This window comes from Hesperophylax consimilis, chromosome 28 (assembly GCF_061612785.1).
Source record: "Hesperophylax consimilis isolate HC1 chromosome 28, BYU_Hcon_1.0, whole genome shotgun sequence".
In the NCBI taxonomy this organism is placed as follows: domain Eukaryota; kingdom Metazoa; phylum Arthropoda; class Insecta; order Trichoptera; family Limnephilidae; genus Hesperophylax; species Hesperophylax consimilis.
The window spans coordinates 14,213,679-14,230,853 of record NC_142863.1 but is presented as its reverse complement, the minus strand read 5'-3'; the positions used below and the strand labels follow the sequence as shown (position 1 = coordinate 14,230,853).

The window sequence follows — 17,175 nt, the reverse complement described above, 5'->3', positions numbered from 1 at the left end:
ATTAAAGTCTAATCGAATACTAAAATGGACATATAATAAGAAAAATTAAAAAAAAAAAAATTGATTACGTACGGGTTAAAAAACACGCTCCGCGGGTTTTTTGTTGCTAGGCCCTGCGGCGGCACTTACTTGAGCTTCGCCCAGTTTAAGTGATACAAAAAACCGTTAACCTATAATAACCCAACCTAACCTATCATTTTATTATATATATAAGTAAATGTACATTCTATTATACATATAATTACATGTCAGATTTGTTGGCTAATTTTACAATCAACGAAGCGTTTCTAGCTTCCGATTTTGTTTCATGTTTTTTTTATTGGGTTGGCATGCCTACACTTCCTACAAACAAACGCGAACTATGCGCGAATTTCATTTCGGCGTTCTGTCAAAATGGTGCAAAATTATTATTTACGGAAATAATATTAAATATCAATATTTAAAAAAATCGTAAAGTTTATTGTCATTAAGTTGAATCAAAAGTTTTTTTTTTTTTTTTAAATGCGTATTAAAACGGTAGTTTAGTAGTTTGAATAGATTAAATTGTACGTATTTGTTATGGATTATTTCAAATTAAATTATTCACTATTATGCCGCCAAAGGTGCGCTCTTAAGGAAACTACTCTAGCGGCCGGTAAAGGAGGGATTGACATTTTCAAGGAACCCTAGAATGCGTGATATTTCGCACGAAGGATTTATGCGGAATTTACCCGAAACATAAGGTTTGAATTCGACCAATCAGAGGGCCGAAACCGTCCAGACGCTTGCGTAATAATAATATCAGATTTTTTTTTTCTTGCTGTGTTTAATGATAATTAACGATTTCATTGAGCACTGTTATTACGAAAATGTTGAACACACATTAAAATTGCTTAAATAATTCCAAAGATATAAATTTCTGTATGATTTTTGAAATGTATTATGTTTGTAAAATGAGAAGTATTTATTGTACTTACATGTAAATTTTCGACATGTACTATCTTTGTAAAAGCCTTATGAGCGCTAAATACTTAAAAAATGAGTGTTTCAATCAAGCCCCACATACTGCTTCAATCGACCATACAATTGAACGGTCAATTGAACCAAATTTCCCCATATTCTTTAAGTGGTTATTGTAGCTTACCTTATTGAACTTGTTTAAACATTTTACCTGTAAATACAAAAGATACTCGGCTACACGCAGTTAAAGTAAAACTGTTTCAACCATCCCCAGTCTACTCTACTGTGTTTGAAATATTAATCTACGGATATAAAACCTTTTAAGTGATAACAAACTCTTCCGTGACATTTAATTAATTGGTTAAATAACAAATCTGTACTTACTGATTTAATAGGAAGTAGATAAATGTAACATTTGATTATAACTTTAAATTCATTTTAAATAAAAAAGGATTTTTCGCATACGTGTCTAATTTTTTGACAGATAGCGACCCCCTTGGACTCCCTATGCATGATCGCGAACCCCAGGATGAGAAACGTAGTATAGAGTTGGTATAAAGTATTGTTTTATAGATACATAGATTGGTATTTGTTTTTGTTCGTTTTATGGCTATCCACCGCGCCCGTACCTAGGGCTATACCATAAATAAACCACTCTGGCTATACCATTGGCTTAAATTATTTTGTATATTTATGGTGTTTGTTGTCTTTGCTTTTGCATTTCCTTTTCAACCGCTTTTAACTTTTAACATGCTTTTACCCGCTTTTAACCATATTGAGTACTGAGAATGGTTTTTTTTTTTTATCACCATATGTTTTTTGTTGTGAGTGATTCTGTTGTGAGCGGTTTATTTATGATATGATGCTGTTCGAATTAGACGAACGCTAAATAAACTTGTAAAATCATCTGGAGCGCCAGCGATCAGCTAATAATGGATTTAAAAGCAAAAATAAGGAAATACATTAAAAGGCTTGAAGGTTAGTATTCTTATTTACATTTTTGTCACGTGTTATATTACTTATTATTTGTTCTTCACTTCTCTTCAATGTTATGTTTTGTAATGGCTGCCGACAACCTAACCCAACCTTTAAACTGTTGTTTGTTATTATATTGATGCGATATTGATTATTATTATCATTGATACGGAGACAGCTATTGTATTATCGTTCTTGTGAAATACCAACATGCGGTGTTTAGTGGACATAAATAGTAAGGAACTTTCCTCACAAGATTCGAAATTGGGATGCCATAGTCCCACTGGCTTTTGGGTATTACAACTTTAGTTCGGCATTGTGATTGGCGACGTCTTCTGGTTCTCTAAAATTGTATTCAAGTCAAAGGTATCTGAGCACTTTTCCCACAAGGCAACTTGCTGGACTTCAATCTCATCACATTTGCATTCATCTTCTTATTATTCTTATTTTATTGTAAATAGTGTATTGTGAAGGAAGACAAACATGCCGTCGTTACAAATAACCTGAAAATGTTCGAATTCCTTCTACAGGGTGCGCCAGAGAAACTTACTTATTTGAAAGTTCAATAAAAACAAAAGCACTGTAGTTATTGTTGTAATTCTGGTAAATATTTACCTACGACTACCGTTTTTACTACTACAAAAAATTGCCCCTTTAATAACGCCTGCTCGCGTCCCCTTTAGAGTTATATCCCAGTTTTCAAGTAGTTTGTGGGCTACGCTAGGTTTGTATAGACTGGTTTGTGATTTAATTCTACCTAATCCAACCTAACCTAACATGTACGGAATATTTTCTCAAACGGTAGTCGTAGGTAAATAATTACCGTAATTCTTTTTTTATTTGAAAATGCAATGTACCAAGTTTTTTTTCAAACTGTCTTAAAAATTACATCTTTTAAATGGCGACCCTCACCGCGCATATACTGGTTAAGTCGTTTTTTGAAGTTCTCGTCCACTCTTCTCAGCATATCAATCGGAATATTGGCAATAGCATCGCGAATGTTGTTCTTCAGGTGATCTATGGTCCGTGGTCGATCGACATAAACAAGGGATTTCAAATAACCCCATAAAAAAAAATCACATGGAGTCAAATCCGGAGAGCGCGCCGGCCATGGGAGATCGCCTCGGAGAGAGATGAGGCGGTTGGGGAAATGTTGTCGCAGCAAATTCATGCCCGCTGCTCTCTAGACCACAGCATAATGGCAACTGACGAGAATGGGAAACAAACTTGGGGACGTCCCCCTCCAGATGCGCCGCCTCCCGCCCATCTACCTGCCCAACTCAACGGTCGGGAATTTTTTCAAATAAGTAAGTTTCTCTGGCGCACCCTGTATAACCATCATTATATGCGAAAATGTTACTTGTACAATGATGGGGGACGCTAAAAGATTGAATCCACAACTCCTGGGTTCCAACCAGAGATGTGCAAAATGGGTACCCAAAACCATTTGAAATGCAAAATGGAAATGGGTCAAAACTTTTCCATTTGAAAATGCAAAATGGTTTTTAGAAAAGCATTTCAAATGCAAAATACCTATTTTCAAAATGCATTGAAAATGCAAAATGGTTTCTGAGGTCAAACAATTAAAATAACTATAGAATTTTTAAACAATTTTGTCATTTAATAATGGACATCAATGTAGAACAAACATATTACATGATGGTGAATCCAAAAACACCACGACTACAGATTATGAGACAACAAAAACTTTGCGCGGGACTAATGTTGCCAACGTAAAAACATAGAAACTTAGCAGTTAATATTACAGCGTCATGGCCCCATGTTCAGTATTTTTTGTAATGGTATCACTCAATTGCCAGGGCTCCTACCAGGGAGCAACTTGACAAATGTAAATTATCTCTCATAGCGAGATTGAGGACCGACTGATATTTGGGGCTTATGAAAAACAGATGAGTAGAGATAGTAGGAAGAATGTTGCAAAAAAGCATTTAAAATGGAAAATGCATTGAGAAAAGCATTTAAAATGCTAAATGGTTTTTAGAAAAGCATTTAAAATGCAAAATGGAAAATACCCATTTTGCATTTCCATTTGAAATGGATTTATTTGGAATAAAGCACTTCTCTGGTTCCAACCAATTATCCACTCTGATACTAACCATTCTTTTTTAATGTGAATACCACAACAAGAGTCCAAACTGTCTGAAGCTAGCGGGAGTATGTCCTATGGCATCCCCAACTGGGTTTTGTTGTGAGTGAGGATACGGGTGGGGAAGGAAGTCGGGGAAGTACCCGAATATTCAGATCCAGGGCGATACTGTGATTATCTTCCACTCATTGAAGATCGTTCAATTTGGGAGGTGGGTTTGGTTACTGCCGCCCCTAAAACCATTTGTTGGAAGACCAACACATCTGCCGTAGGTCACCCCAAGTGGTTCGCTATGTTTGGTGATTTAACCAGGGTGCCCGGGTTCATTGGGCGAGGTGTGTTCAGGATGTACTTACCCACCAGATCGGGAGAGACTGGTTGAGGGAGACCTTTTGACCTCTCCAACTGGACTGGAGCGATAGATCATTCGTCACTCCTGGACACACTGATCCCTAGATTCCTCCCCACCCCTTGTACATATTTCCTTCCCAGAACTTCCTCTCCTTCCTTACCTTAAAAAGGCGCTCCACATAAACCCCAAACGATGTGGAGTTAAAATGTAAAAAAACCTTTATTTATTTTCAGATTCTCCTGATTATGTAACTCCTGAAAAAAGGGAAGAAATAGAAGCTGAAGAATTCAACGCCATCTATAAACCTAACCTTCCAACTTCCGAAGAGTCCTACAAGACTATTCCCAAGTTCTATCACAAGATTCCGGAGGGAAATGAACTGCTGGGCAGGAAACTCCGCGAGGAAGCCCGGTCCATCTTCCTGCAGAAGAAGAGCGAGGAATTGGTGGAGAACACGGAGCTGAAGCAGTTCTGGTCACTGCTGGATAAGGGAGACATGTTTTCTTGCGCCGAGGATCAGTACCTGACGTACGCTGACTTTAAAAAGTTGAGGGAGAAAGTGGAGCCCAAATTTAAGTAAGTCAATCTATCAACTAACCATTACACTGTTTTACTGAAGGGATAGGCAGAGATGATGAATTTCTTGCTTCATTCACATTCATACTTACTCTTCTGTTATTCAGATTATTAGTTAAAAAACAACCAAAGTGAATGTTACACTTAGGGCTGGTCCTGAGCCAAACGGCGCCTGGCGCTAGTAAAAACCTCAAGGGCGTTGTTAGGTATTATCAGCAACTTGGTTCCTTGGCACTTTGGCAATTCGGTCGCTTCAATAAAATAAAATTAGCTTGGTTATTTGATCTTTTCTTCACTTCTCTTTAATGTTCTGTTTTGTAATGACTGCTGACAACCTAACCCTACCGATAATTTATTTTATATTACTAGCTGCACCCCGCCACGCATCGCTGTGGCTCAGTCTGTCTGTGCAGATAAAGAGACAATAGCGCATGTTGCTTTTACATCCATCAGATGGCGCTGTTTTAAAAAAAAAGCATGTTTGTCCAACAGATGGCGATGTTTTTCATAAAAAGCGTGTTTTTACCTGTCACAGGTGGCATCTATATAGTATAAAAACACACGCGTATACGAATGCAACGTTGTGTCAAAATTTCAAAGCAATCGGTGAAGAAATTTTGGAGATTTAAGATTTTGAATAAACGAACATTTTTATTTTTATAGTACATTGGTTACAATGATGAAACAATTTAGATATATTAAATATTTCAAGTTGGGTAACTATGATATGTTTCCTTGTAATGTCTCATATGTGGTGTGTATATTCGGTAATTACCGGGTGGCATGTATAGTGGATAGGTGTGTGTGTGTCTGTGAGTGTGTGTGTATATGTATGCGAATTGAACAGTTTATAATATTATTGACATGATGCCACTTTTAAATTTGGGCAATGAATCCGAACAAATGTCGATGTTAAATTTTAGACAAATACTTATTGAATGTGTGAAGAACACGGTTGATTGGGGATAATTATATTATGATTCCAGGCCGTTCCTCACAGCCAGCGTGTTTGGCAAGCTGCAGCGCGAGCACCCCGGTTGCGTGGCAGTGGACTCCCTCTTCAACTACGTGATGCGCAAGTCCTGGTACAAGCAGAGCAGAATCCGACTCTCTGTCTACGATCCCACCGGACAGGGCTACCTCCGAGAACATGTGAGATAAGACACACATTCCCGGTTTATGAAACATCATCACTATCTACATCTCAGCGCGCGATTTGGCTTTCTACATCAATGCTCTCCACTGGCTGTAACCTCTCGCCATTCGCATCCAATCCTCAGTCCTTTACGTCCTGCTTCAGTCGTCTTCCACACAGACTATCTACCTCTTCCTCGATTTGCCTGTGGGTCGCTCTCACTGGACCGCACCTACAGTCATTATTATTGGTCTCCTGTCATTTCGACCTACAGAATCTTACAATACAACCTACAGAATCCTTCAATAGTTTCATGCTCAATTTAATTTTTGAGTTTATTGTTCATTTTAATTATGTATGATCAAATGCAATGATAAAGCAACATTTAATTCTGTATGTAACGAAGCTGCATCTGACTGACTGAGCATAAAAGAGTGACAACAATGTAGGTATATAGTGAGCGATAGCTACTCAAATGTATTTAAAGATTTTTTTTTAATAAAACCTAAAAATATGGGATAGACGGTGAAATATAGGTCGAATCATTGGTTTTAAACCGCAGTAAGCAGTTCATATGTTTCTGTATTAATATTTGGACATGATATTAATTAATTCAAATGGCCGAAATGAAAACCGAACACCCGGAAATCTGCATCGCTCGACGGTATAAGAGCTGCACGCTCTGGGTTGTCCGGTAACTCTTCGTTATCACCTGCCATCCAAAATAATACATTGTCTTAATTTCTGTCTGTTGACTATTATTCCGCCAACCCAATCTCACAATTATGCCACTATGCAGAAGACATTACGTTTTCTATTGTCGTTTCGAAGAGTTTCACAACTTGTAATAATTGTTGATATGTTTAATTAAGGATCTGGACAACTACATTAAAGACTTGGTTCCGACCTTGCCGGCTTTGGATGGACTTGACCCCTCCTTCGGCAGCTTCTACGTGTGCACAGCCTGCCGGAAGTTCCTATTCTTCCTCGATCCTCTGAGAACCGGCCGGGTGAGGATCATACACATCCTGGCTTCAAACTTCATGGAGGATATGATCGAGGTGGGCTCATCGCTGATCGTACTGCTTACACTAAACTAGACTCGAATACATATATGAAAATAATTTAATATTCCTTTACGGTGCTAGAAAATCCTCCGAGCTCCAGTGCTGTACTGCATTTAGAATTTTCAGTTAATAATTGTTATATCTGTCTTACTTTGCAGATTAAAGGGTTGGGAACTCTTTGTTAAAAAAGTAAAAGGTTCTACTTATAATTGCGTTTATTACGTTACAAATAATAGGTCTGGATTTAGCTTCACTGTTCATTACCTGAGGGTTGGTAATTCTCTGGTTCGAGAAGCTTGTTCCCTGTCACTATAACCTCATAAGTATCTGTTACACTCTAGCGACATCTGACGGACTCTGGAGTAAGCTTTATGACTAGCGCCATCTATTGCTTAAATACTCAACTTATTACCATACATCACAATAATGAATTGTTTTTTATTCATCTTTGTATTACCTATGTAAATCATTTATGAACAAAAGTAAAATAGTGTGTATAAGTGCTTAAAATGAGGATAAAAAATCAGCCATTACAGCCGGCAGTATGCTGGCTACTGACGACAGTGCATCGTGGTATGGTGAGTGAAACCCCGTGCCCCGCTAGCTCACTACCGCACTACTCTGCAAGTTATCAACGCACGCAGAAATATATATGTATACATATATACAGTCGAACTTGGTTATAACGATCACGGCTATAATGAACAATCACAAAACAATATTTTAGTTCAGCCATATCTTCATATAATTGTTGACTGTTATAACGAGGTTGATTCACTGATATACCGTGCAAATGATATCATCCTCTTCACATTTCCTGCATCTATTGGTGTTTTCTACTCCCAATATCTGCATGTGTCTGCTGAGATGGCAGTGTCCCGTTAGTAGTCCTACCAGTTCTCTCAGTAAGTTTCTGTCCGTATCGAGTAGTTTCTTGGTTCGTCTAGGGTCTTGTCCTTTTATGAGTACTTTGGATTGTCTCATTTCTGGTGCCCTCTCCCATTCTTTGCGGTGCTGGAATTTGACCAACCTATCAATATGTAATTTTGTGTGGCAAGCTGCTACTCCTACGGCCGGCTCGGATCCTACAAGTGGTGCTTTCGCCCCTTTCCTTGCTAGTTCGTCAGCCCGCTCGTTGCCCTCAATACCTTTATGTCCTGGTACCCAGACTAGGGTTATTTTATTGATGGTAGCGAGTTCTGTAAGAACAGTCCTGCGTTCCATCACCAGTCTGGAGTCGCATTGGTTACTTCCCAGTGCCATTAGGGCTGCCTGGCTATCGGAACATATGCTTAGGCTGATTTTAGTGTCACGCCGACCGCACGCGCACCGTCGGCGCTGATGGTCGAGATATATGAACTTCTAGGAAGCGTTTTTGAATGACGCGCAGCTATCAGCGCGCAAGGTGGTCAGCGCTGATGGCTACGCGGCCGTACGCGTCGCGTAGCTGTCGGCGCTGATGATCGCACGAGCGCCTCTGCTTTCAGTGAGCGTTCTAGTGTCGAGCGGAGCAGACATCATCGCGTGTACAGTCATGGCGAATCGCAAAGTCATTGACATTCGAAAGTAATTAAAGAATTTGCTTTCGTCAGCCCTCTAAGTGCCATATAACAAGACAAAGTCTCCAGCAACGGCTTTCTGCTCAATCAATGGATGAACATGGAGTCTTCGTCGTCGCCGGTTTTTATTTTTTTGGGATAGGTAGTACAAAGCAGCAATAACTAATACACTCCGCATTTTGGTCTTCGACTGTACAGTAATGCGGTCAGTACGATACTGAAACGAGCCACGCTGAGCCTCAGCGCTGACGAACTACTCGCTGATCTATGAGCGCTGACGGTGAGCGTGACACTAAAATCAGCCTTATATTTTTATTCCTGTACCCAATACGTATATTCTCCTGTGCGCAGGCCAAGATGGCTTTCATCTCAGCTTGAAACACAGTGCAGTGTGGTCCTGAGTTCCCTCTTGGATCCCTGCAGACAGACTCCGGCCCCTGTTCCCTCCTCCATCTTGGACCCATCTGTGAACCAGATTAGTTCCTGTTTGGAGGCAGGACCTGGAACCGTATATATGTATATTTATACTTGCTAACTAAATAATAAAATATATAGTCCCGAATTGCTATCTCATTGGTTTAAATGTTCCAATGAGGCGTGCCAGGCATATTACGCTTCTCCATATAGAAGCTGATGACACTAATGCAGCAAATATTTTCATTACTTGCGCAATCACATCTCATATTCATTACGAATAATTGCCACACATAGACATTTTAAATTAAATTTAAATGTTTTTGGAGTGATAAATCATTTTAAAACTATTTGCGCATCATTTTTCATTAAACTTTCATTAATTCATAATCTATTACAATTCGTGAGCTTCGTGTACTTATTGATTTTCAGAAATTTTCTGTTCATCTCTTTAGACATGTTTTTTCCTATTTAGTATTTTTTGTTATTATTACTCATACCTGCATCATTAGAAAGGATTAAGAAATATAATTATCATCCCAGGCGAAATTATCAAGACATTTTAAGGACATACATAATAGGTACATTAACTATGTATAATTTAATACTTGGAATCTTACAACTTGTAGTAAAATATCCAAATTAATAAATAAATGAAAACAATTTTTTTCATAATTATGCGTTGCTAGGGAATACCTAAAATATGAAGTCTTCAACAGTTGCGTGAGGAAGACCTGCCCATGGAGGTGCAGGAGAAGAACTGGTTCTCTGCCACCTCGGCGCTGAGGGTCTACGGACAGTACCTCAACCTCGACACCAACCACAACGGGATGCTGAGCCTCGATGAGCTGCAGGGGTGTGTACAATCATTCTTTAACCCATCCCATCCAAAGTTATTTTGACTAAAACTTGTAACAGGTTTTATTAGATAATAATAATATCGCCTGCGTCATTCAAAACCACATGTACAATCTCAACCGATTTTTGGGCAGTTGTAACATGTATGGATAACCAACATCAGGATTGCTACGATAATGAAATAAAAGAGAAAAGAAGTTCAATATTACATTTAATTCAATATCGCATAGAGCTAGAGATCTCTCTTACAACAAAGTTAGATTAAACTCAGGGGTGAGCGGCAATACAAAGTATTGATCGCACGGATGGAATTTATATTGGTAGCAAAAAGTTATGAGTGTGGCATTGTGTAAAGACATTAAATATCTGACCTGTATCACCGGTGTAGGGCCTAGGTATCAATGTATCTTAGCCCCATATTAAAAAAAAACTGTATTTCTGATTTCCCTATCAAAATTTTTACCTAGGCATTACTTATGCATTTTTTTGTATGGACGTGTCAACGGTACTTAGGTCTTATATTTAATAAATTTTACGATCATTTTTTTTTGGTGGAATTAGGTACTTTGAAAAAAAAAGCAAACATAAATTTTTGTTTTTATTAAAAACAATAATTTTATTGTAAAGCTAAAGAAAATGTATTTATCTTTCCATTTGTGAAAAAAAAAAATGTTTTCAAATACCAAGACATTATTTATTTTTTGCCAAAATCGCATTTTCGACTTCTTTTTAAATAAAGATGGCTTTTCACAAATGAGTTGAGTTTTCTTATTATTTATCTCGTCTAACACCCCAAGTGTTTATTCACTTAATCTTTCTCTTTGTGAAAACTTTCCTCAATTTTGATCTGATTTTTTCTTATTAATTAATCATACCTAATAATGATTATTGATTCTTTAATCATAATCTTTATGGGCTATAACAAAAAGAAAATTTTCGTGTCTTTTAATTTTGGTTTTTCAATTTTTTTATAATGATATTTTCAGCTGAAAATAATTGGGTATTAAAAGCTAAATTAATGATAAAAACATCATAAGTATGGGTGTTTGTAGGTGGTAGAGAGATTCAATCGAATTGATGTCTTCTGAGAATGCCTTAAACCACCTGTTAAACCTGGCCCTTGAAAAAACACCTAAAACACCATAGGCCTGTTGAAGATTAAAAAAAGTTTCCGTCACACTGTGCCTAAATCTGAAACAAATAAACAGTTAAACACCCGTTGCTCTTAAATTATTTTCACTCCTTTTCAGAAAACACTACGGACCACTAAGTGACTCTAGTGAGTTCAAACTCGTGCTGAAGGCGCATCGTATGTTGGCTTGCATTCTCCACAATAATCGGGAAGCCATCACTGTTGCCAGATGTTACCAGTCACATAACATTTTAACATAAATACATGCCTCGTATGTATTTCAGATATGGTTCGGGCACCCTCACCCGCACCTTTCTGGCCAGGGTATTCCAGCAGTGCCTTACCTACGACGGAGAGATGGACTACAAGACTTATCTGGACCTGGTGCTCGCGCTGGAGTACCGCAAGGAGCCGCAGAGCCTGCAGTACCTCTTCCGCGTGCTGGACATCCACGGGAAGGGGTACCTGGACGGGTTCACCCTTAACTACTTCTTCAAGGTGAGACTGTTACTATCAACCTACCTAGGGACTGGACTATAAGACCTACCAAAGTGAGATGTAGCCTGTCGAGTCGAGTCGAGAGTTTCAAATGCCATTGTTTTATTTAGTTTTGTGAATTTCCAGGCCATACAAGAGCAGATGGAACTGCACGGTCCCGTCGTCTTGGAGGACGTGAAAGATGAGATTTTCGACATGGTGAAGCCGGCTGATCCCTCGAAGATAACGCTGCAGGACCTGATCAGCTCCGGTCAGGGCAGCACCGCCGTCAGCATCCTCATCGAGCTGCAGTGCTTCCTGGCCTACGAGCACCGTGAGACGTTCGCTCCCATACAGCAGAACCTGGATTGACTATACAGCCTCAAGGCTTCCGAGGTCTAGTGAAGTGAACTTGTGTCAGTGCATTTGGTCGACATCAACACGGCGCCACATCCCAAGGTCTGATTTAGCCTCCTCGGATTAAAAATTATTAGGAAATTGTTATATATTTTTTACATGGACGAGGATGTTATGTACCCTATTTTGATTTTTAGTGATCAAAGCGTAATTTAATTATAAGCAAATTGTAAGCGCAACGAGTAAGATTAAGAAAGGGACGCTTGGAAGGTGGTTCGGGTATGTAGAGCGAATGAACGAAGAACGGAGTGCAAGTAGAATATATGATGCGAATGTGAACGGCACAATCAAGTGAACCAGATATTTGAGTCGAGCCATGAATAGCATCGTATGAATATAGTATGAATAACATCGTCAGAATAACAGAAGTGTTCTACAATCTTGGCATAATTAATCTTACGTCTAAATTATTTACAATGGGTATTGTCGCATTCATTCTGGAATGAACATACTCCTTCTCGTGAATTTATTCACTGGATAGATAAAGAATGTGACTGTTGTATCTTTAATACCGCTACCTTAGTGGCTCGTCTATGTAACGTACCGTGATTGGTTTTAATATCTACTATACGGACTTGTTTGTACTTGCACAACAATACCTGTTGGCCAGGTATTCTATGGCAACGTGTAATCACAGAGGATAACTACATCGCCTACTTTTATAGGTGGCACCACGTCATGCCAATTTGCACAATTTACTAGTGTAGATAAATATTCATCCAACATTGGTTGGCGAAAAATTGTACAATACGCCACTACTTTTTTAATAGCATAAATCGCCCCGATTGAAAGCTCCAACGATTGGAGTATCGTACTTATAACCTATCAAGAAATGATTTGGTGTTAGGCTTTCGAAAGTATTAATATCGAGTGAAACGTGTGTGGGCGGTCTACTACTTACTATATTTTCGGCTTCTAACAGCAATGTGCGCATAGTATCCTGGCACAACACTTAGCTATAATACTTCGGATTGCTAATATGGCAGAATCCATAGTCAGTGAATCCTCGATTTCAGTATTTATTTATTAACGGACATCGTCCAAATTACAAAATAATAACACGAATACAGTAAAATGAAAAACACAGGAGTAGACAAAGGTTCATGAAAGCAAAGACACAAGGCAGATATAATATATGAAAATAAATTAACAAGTCGAATCAAGTCAAGACTACGCCGTGGGTCAGGAACACAGGACACTTATAATATTCCGTCACTTGTTTAGCGACTGGCAAAAATCATTCAGACTTATCCCAAAAATGTTGAGGTTTTGACTTGAGTTGACCAGTCTACACATTCTGGACAATGGTGAATAATATCCATAATTTGTCGAATGATGGTTGAGGAAGAGCAGTTCATTATTTCTGAGTCTTTGCGAGGGGATATTGAAGGGAATGGAAGTTGCAGTAGAGTAGGTGAATCAATAATGCCATTTATAATTTTGAAGAAGCAAATGAGGTCATTTCTTTCCCGACTGACTCCGAAAGGAGAGAGGTTTAGAGTTAGTTCAATTTCATCATATGACTATTTGCCTTTTTCTAATCCTAGCCTTCCAGCAATCCCTCTTAAGAACCGATGTTGAACAGATTCAATGCGTCGAATGTGGACAGCAATAAAAGGAGACCAGATAGCACAAGCATATTCAAGATGGGGGCGAACCAAGGAGCAGTAAAGAGTTCTAAGGGTATTTACGTTTTTGAAGTCCGAAGTGATTCTAGTGATGAATCCAAGTAGTTTGAGGGATTTATTAACGATTGCAGTTATGTGATCCCGAAAAGAAAGCTTGCTATCAAGAGAGACACCAAGGTCTTTAATATGATAGATGTATAGCCAAGGTGATGTTCTCCAGGAGTACAATTTGAGGTAAGCCGTGGATAGCTATCCGAGGAAGTTTATGGGAAGCAACGGCCGCTTTCAGACCGGCGTCGGATAGGGTTGGTTCATTGGCCAGTTTAATGGCCTCGGCATCAGTACTGGGATGCACGACTACACCTCCATTCCTAATTTCTCGTACTCCCGTGATTGTAATTCCCAATGATGATGGGTTAGTGGACGTCTTCAGTGTTTCAAGGGTATTATTAGAGGTAAGTTCCGTGTCGTCTTTAGGGTAGGTAAGTACTGCGGGTCTTGCAGGGAGAATAGGTAAATTATTTCTGGTGTTAGGACGATAATTTTTAGGGTGGGTTTGGTTGGAGACAATCGAGCTCCACGTGCTGTTGGTATTATCGGGCGATTGGTTTGATGTCAGATGTTTTTATGTCATAATTTCGCCTTCGAGGATGCCTAGTTTGATACCCATTTGACTGATATTTCCTAACAGATCTGTGAAATTAGGGGCCAGCTTGGAAATCTGATCCTTTGTGAATTTATTAGAAGAATCAAGTATTATTATGTTTAAATTATTTAATACGGAAATTGCCTTCGCCAGGAATTGCTGCGCATTATTTTCTTGGTCCATTGTATATTCAGAGCTGACTGTGGTTATTAGGAGGTTATTATTTGGATAACTGATGTTTGGCTTTGTCGTAGTGATCTATAGTATGCACGGTTCTTGTTGCAACTTGGAAACTACAGTAGAACCCCGTTAATTCGAACCCCGATAATTCGAAAAAACGCGTAATTCGAAATTTTCGCCAAAAAAATTTCCGCCGAAAATTTTTTTCATACAAATTTTTTTTTAATTCGAAATTCGTTAATTCGTAATTCGAAATTTATTTTTGTCCGCACACGAAAATTTGTTCATGTAATTCGAAAAAAAATTATTTTTGCGAAAATAAATCATAATATTTCGTAAATCTGAATCTAAAAGTCAGCCGTGGCGGTAAAACGCCGAAAAATGTATTTTTACGTGGTTATACATCGTCCTTATTAGTATTATTATTTTGTAAATCTGAATCGATTTATACTAGAATGTCATACTTTTTCAAATTTATTTCGAATATCCGAGTCTCAAGGGCCGAGAAAATACGTTTTACGCGGATATATGTCGTATTTTTACGAGTTTACACCAAATATCTGAATTTAAAGGGTCGGCTGCGACGGAAATTGGCCGCGAAATCTCGATTTACGCGTAAATATATCGTATTTTTACGAATTTATTTCGAATATCTGAATTTTAAAGGGCCCGCCGCGACGGAAATCGGCCGCGAAATCTCGATTTACGCGGAAATATATCGTATTTTTACTAACTTTACTTCGAATATCCGAGTTAAAAAATACGGCGCCACGGAAATCGGCCGAAAAATTTCGAATCACGCCGAAATATGACATATTTTTACGAATTTACTTCAAATATCTGAACTTAAAAGGCCGGCCGCGACGAAAAACTGCCGATAAAATTCGATTTACGCGAAAATATATCATATTTTTACGAATTTACTTCAAATATCTGAACTGAAAAGGCCGGCCGCGACGAAAAACTGCCGATAAAATTCGATTTACGCGAAAATATATCATATTTTTACGAATTTACATGAAATATCTGAATTTAAAGGGTCGGCCGCGACGGAACTCTGCCGCGCATTCTCGATTTACACGGAAATATATCGTATTTTTGCGAATTTATTTCGAATATCTGAATTTAAAGAGCCGGCCGCGACGGAATACGGCCGCGAATTCTCGTTTTACGCGGAAATATATCGAATTTGTACGAATTTAAATTCAGATATTTGAAATTAAAGGCCGGCCGCGACGGAAAATTACCGCGAAATCTCGATTTACGCGGAAATATATCGTATTTTTGCGAATTTATTTCAAATATCTGAATTTAAAGAGGCGGCCGCTACGGAATACGGCCGCGATTTCTCGTTTTACGCGGAAATAGATTGTATTTTTACGAATTTAAATTCACATATTTGAAATAAAAGGCCGGCCGTGACGGAAAATTACCGCGAAATCTCGATTTACGCGGAAATATATCGTATTTTTACGAATATCTCAATTTAAAGGGTAGGCCGCGACCGAAATCGGCAGCGAAATCTCGATTTACGCGTAAATATACAGCATTTTTACGAATTTATTGCGAATATCTGAATTTAAAGGGCCCGCCGCTACGGTAATCGGACGCGAAAATAAAGAAATAATTGGTATTAATACGAATTTAAAACTAAAATACCATCCGGATTTGAAGAGGCCGCCGAGAAAATCGATTTTCGGCGTATTTTTTTTTTTTTTTTCATAAAATTTCGAATTACGTGGGAATTCGTTAATTCGAAATTTGGTTTTTGATGTCCCGTGGATTTCGAATTAACGAGGTTCTACTGTATCAGGAATATACCATTCCTCTTCCTTCCAAAGCAAACCTGTCTCCCAATGACTCCCCTGACTATCGTGTTTTTTAGTATTTTCTAAAAGGAAATATACACGTTTATCATCTTTGCATATTTTCGACTTTACTCTTGGATGTGGTAAGGAGATAATGAAAGAGGTAGGTTGTGAAGGTCACAGCGTTTAGTTTAGTGAGTCAGTAGCGTGAGAGACTGTTGGGGCCGAAGATCGACACCGCGTCGGTGGATATTGTCAGCGGCCAATCCTCCATGTTGAAGATCAACACCAGGGGTAAGCGGCGATGACGTTGGTGGAGTGGTCGAGGCCATAAAGCCGGTGGCTCAACACCGCGTTGGTGGAGACCGGACTTGTGGATGTGTTCAGCACTGGCGAAGACATTGAGTCTTCCAGGTACTCCAGTGTGAAGCAGGATAGCTTAAGGTATGATTGACCTGGTCGGCAGATGCGCAGGAGATGCAGGCCGGCGAAGATGTCGCGGGGTCTAGGCGCATGGGGATGGGGATGTCTAGCGCAGGCCAGGGATGGTATTCAAGGCTAGGGCGGTAATTATAATTCTGTGGAGTCCATGATTATCCGTAGCTTCACCATTAAGGTCCGAGCAACGCCGGGCGTAGTGGGTCCGTAGTTCATGGTGGGGCTCAGTTATTTATTTGAAATACATACTGTACCCGACTAAATGTCGTGTGCACATAGACTGTAAAAATAGGGGTTAGTTACACGCCGCAAACGACTTTGTAAATGCAAATCAATAGACTTTCGTCCTGAAAAGGACATTTCTGGTATATACACGACTTTTGTGCAAAATGCAAATCAATTGACTTTCGTCCTGAAAAGGACGTTTCTGGTATATAGACGACTTTTGCGCAAAATGCAAATAAGTG

General features: G+C 38.9%; 1 protein-coding gene across 1 annotated transcript; it reads left to right on the top strand.

The window, feature by feature from the left end:
* Nucleotides 1–1,677: 1,677 nt before the first annotated feature.
* Nucleotides 1,678–12,330, top strand: LOC149410222 (serine/threonine-protein phosphatase 2A regulatory subunit B'' subunit gamma-like). The gene is made up of 7 exons (XM_089648509.1): nucleotides 1,678–1,917; nucleotides 4,607–4,949; nucleotides 5,936–6,101; nucleotides 6,957–7,145; nucleotides 9,844–9,980; nucleotides 11,399–11,612; nucleotides 11,739–12,330. The coding sequence occupies exons 1-7, from the start codon at nucleotides 1,872–1,874 to the stop codon at nucleotides 11,961–11,963; spliced, it is 1,320 nt and encodes a 439-aa protein (XP_089504635.1). The 5' UTR covers nucleotides 1,678–1,871; the 3' UTR covers nucleotides 11,964–12,330.
* The last annotated feature ends 4,845 nt before the right edge of the window (nucleotides 12,331–17,175 follow it).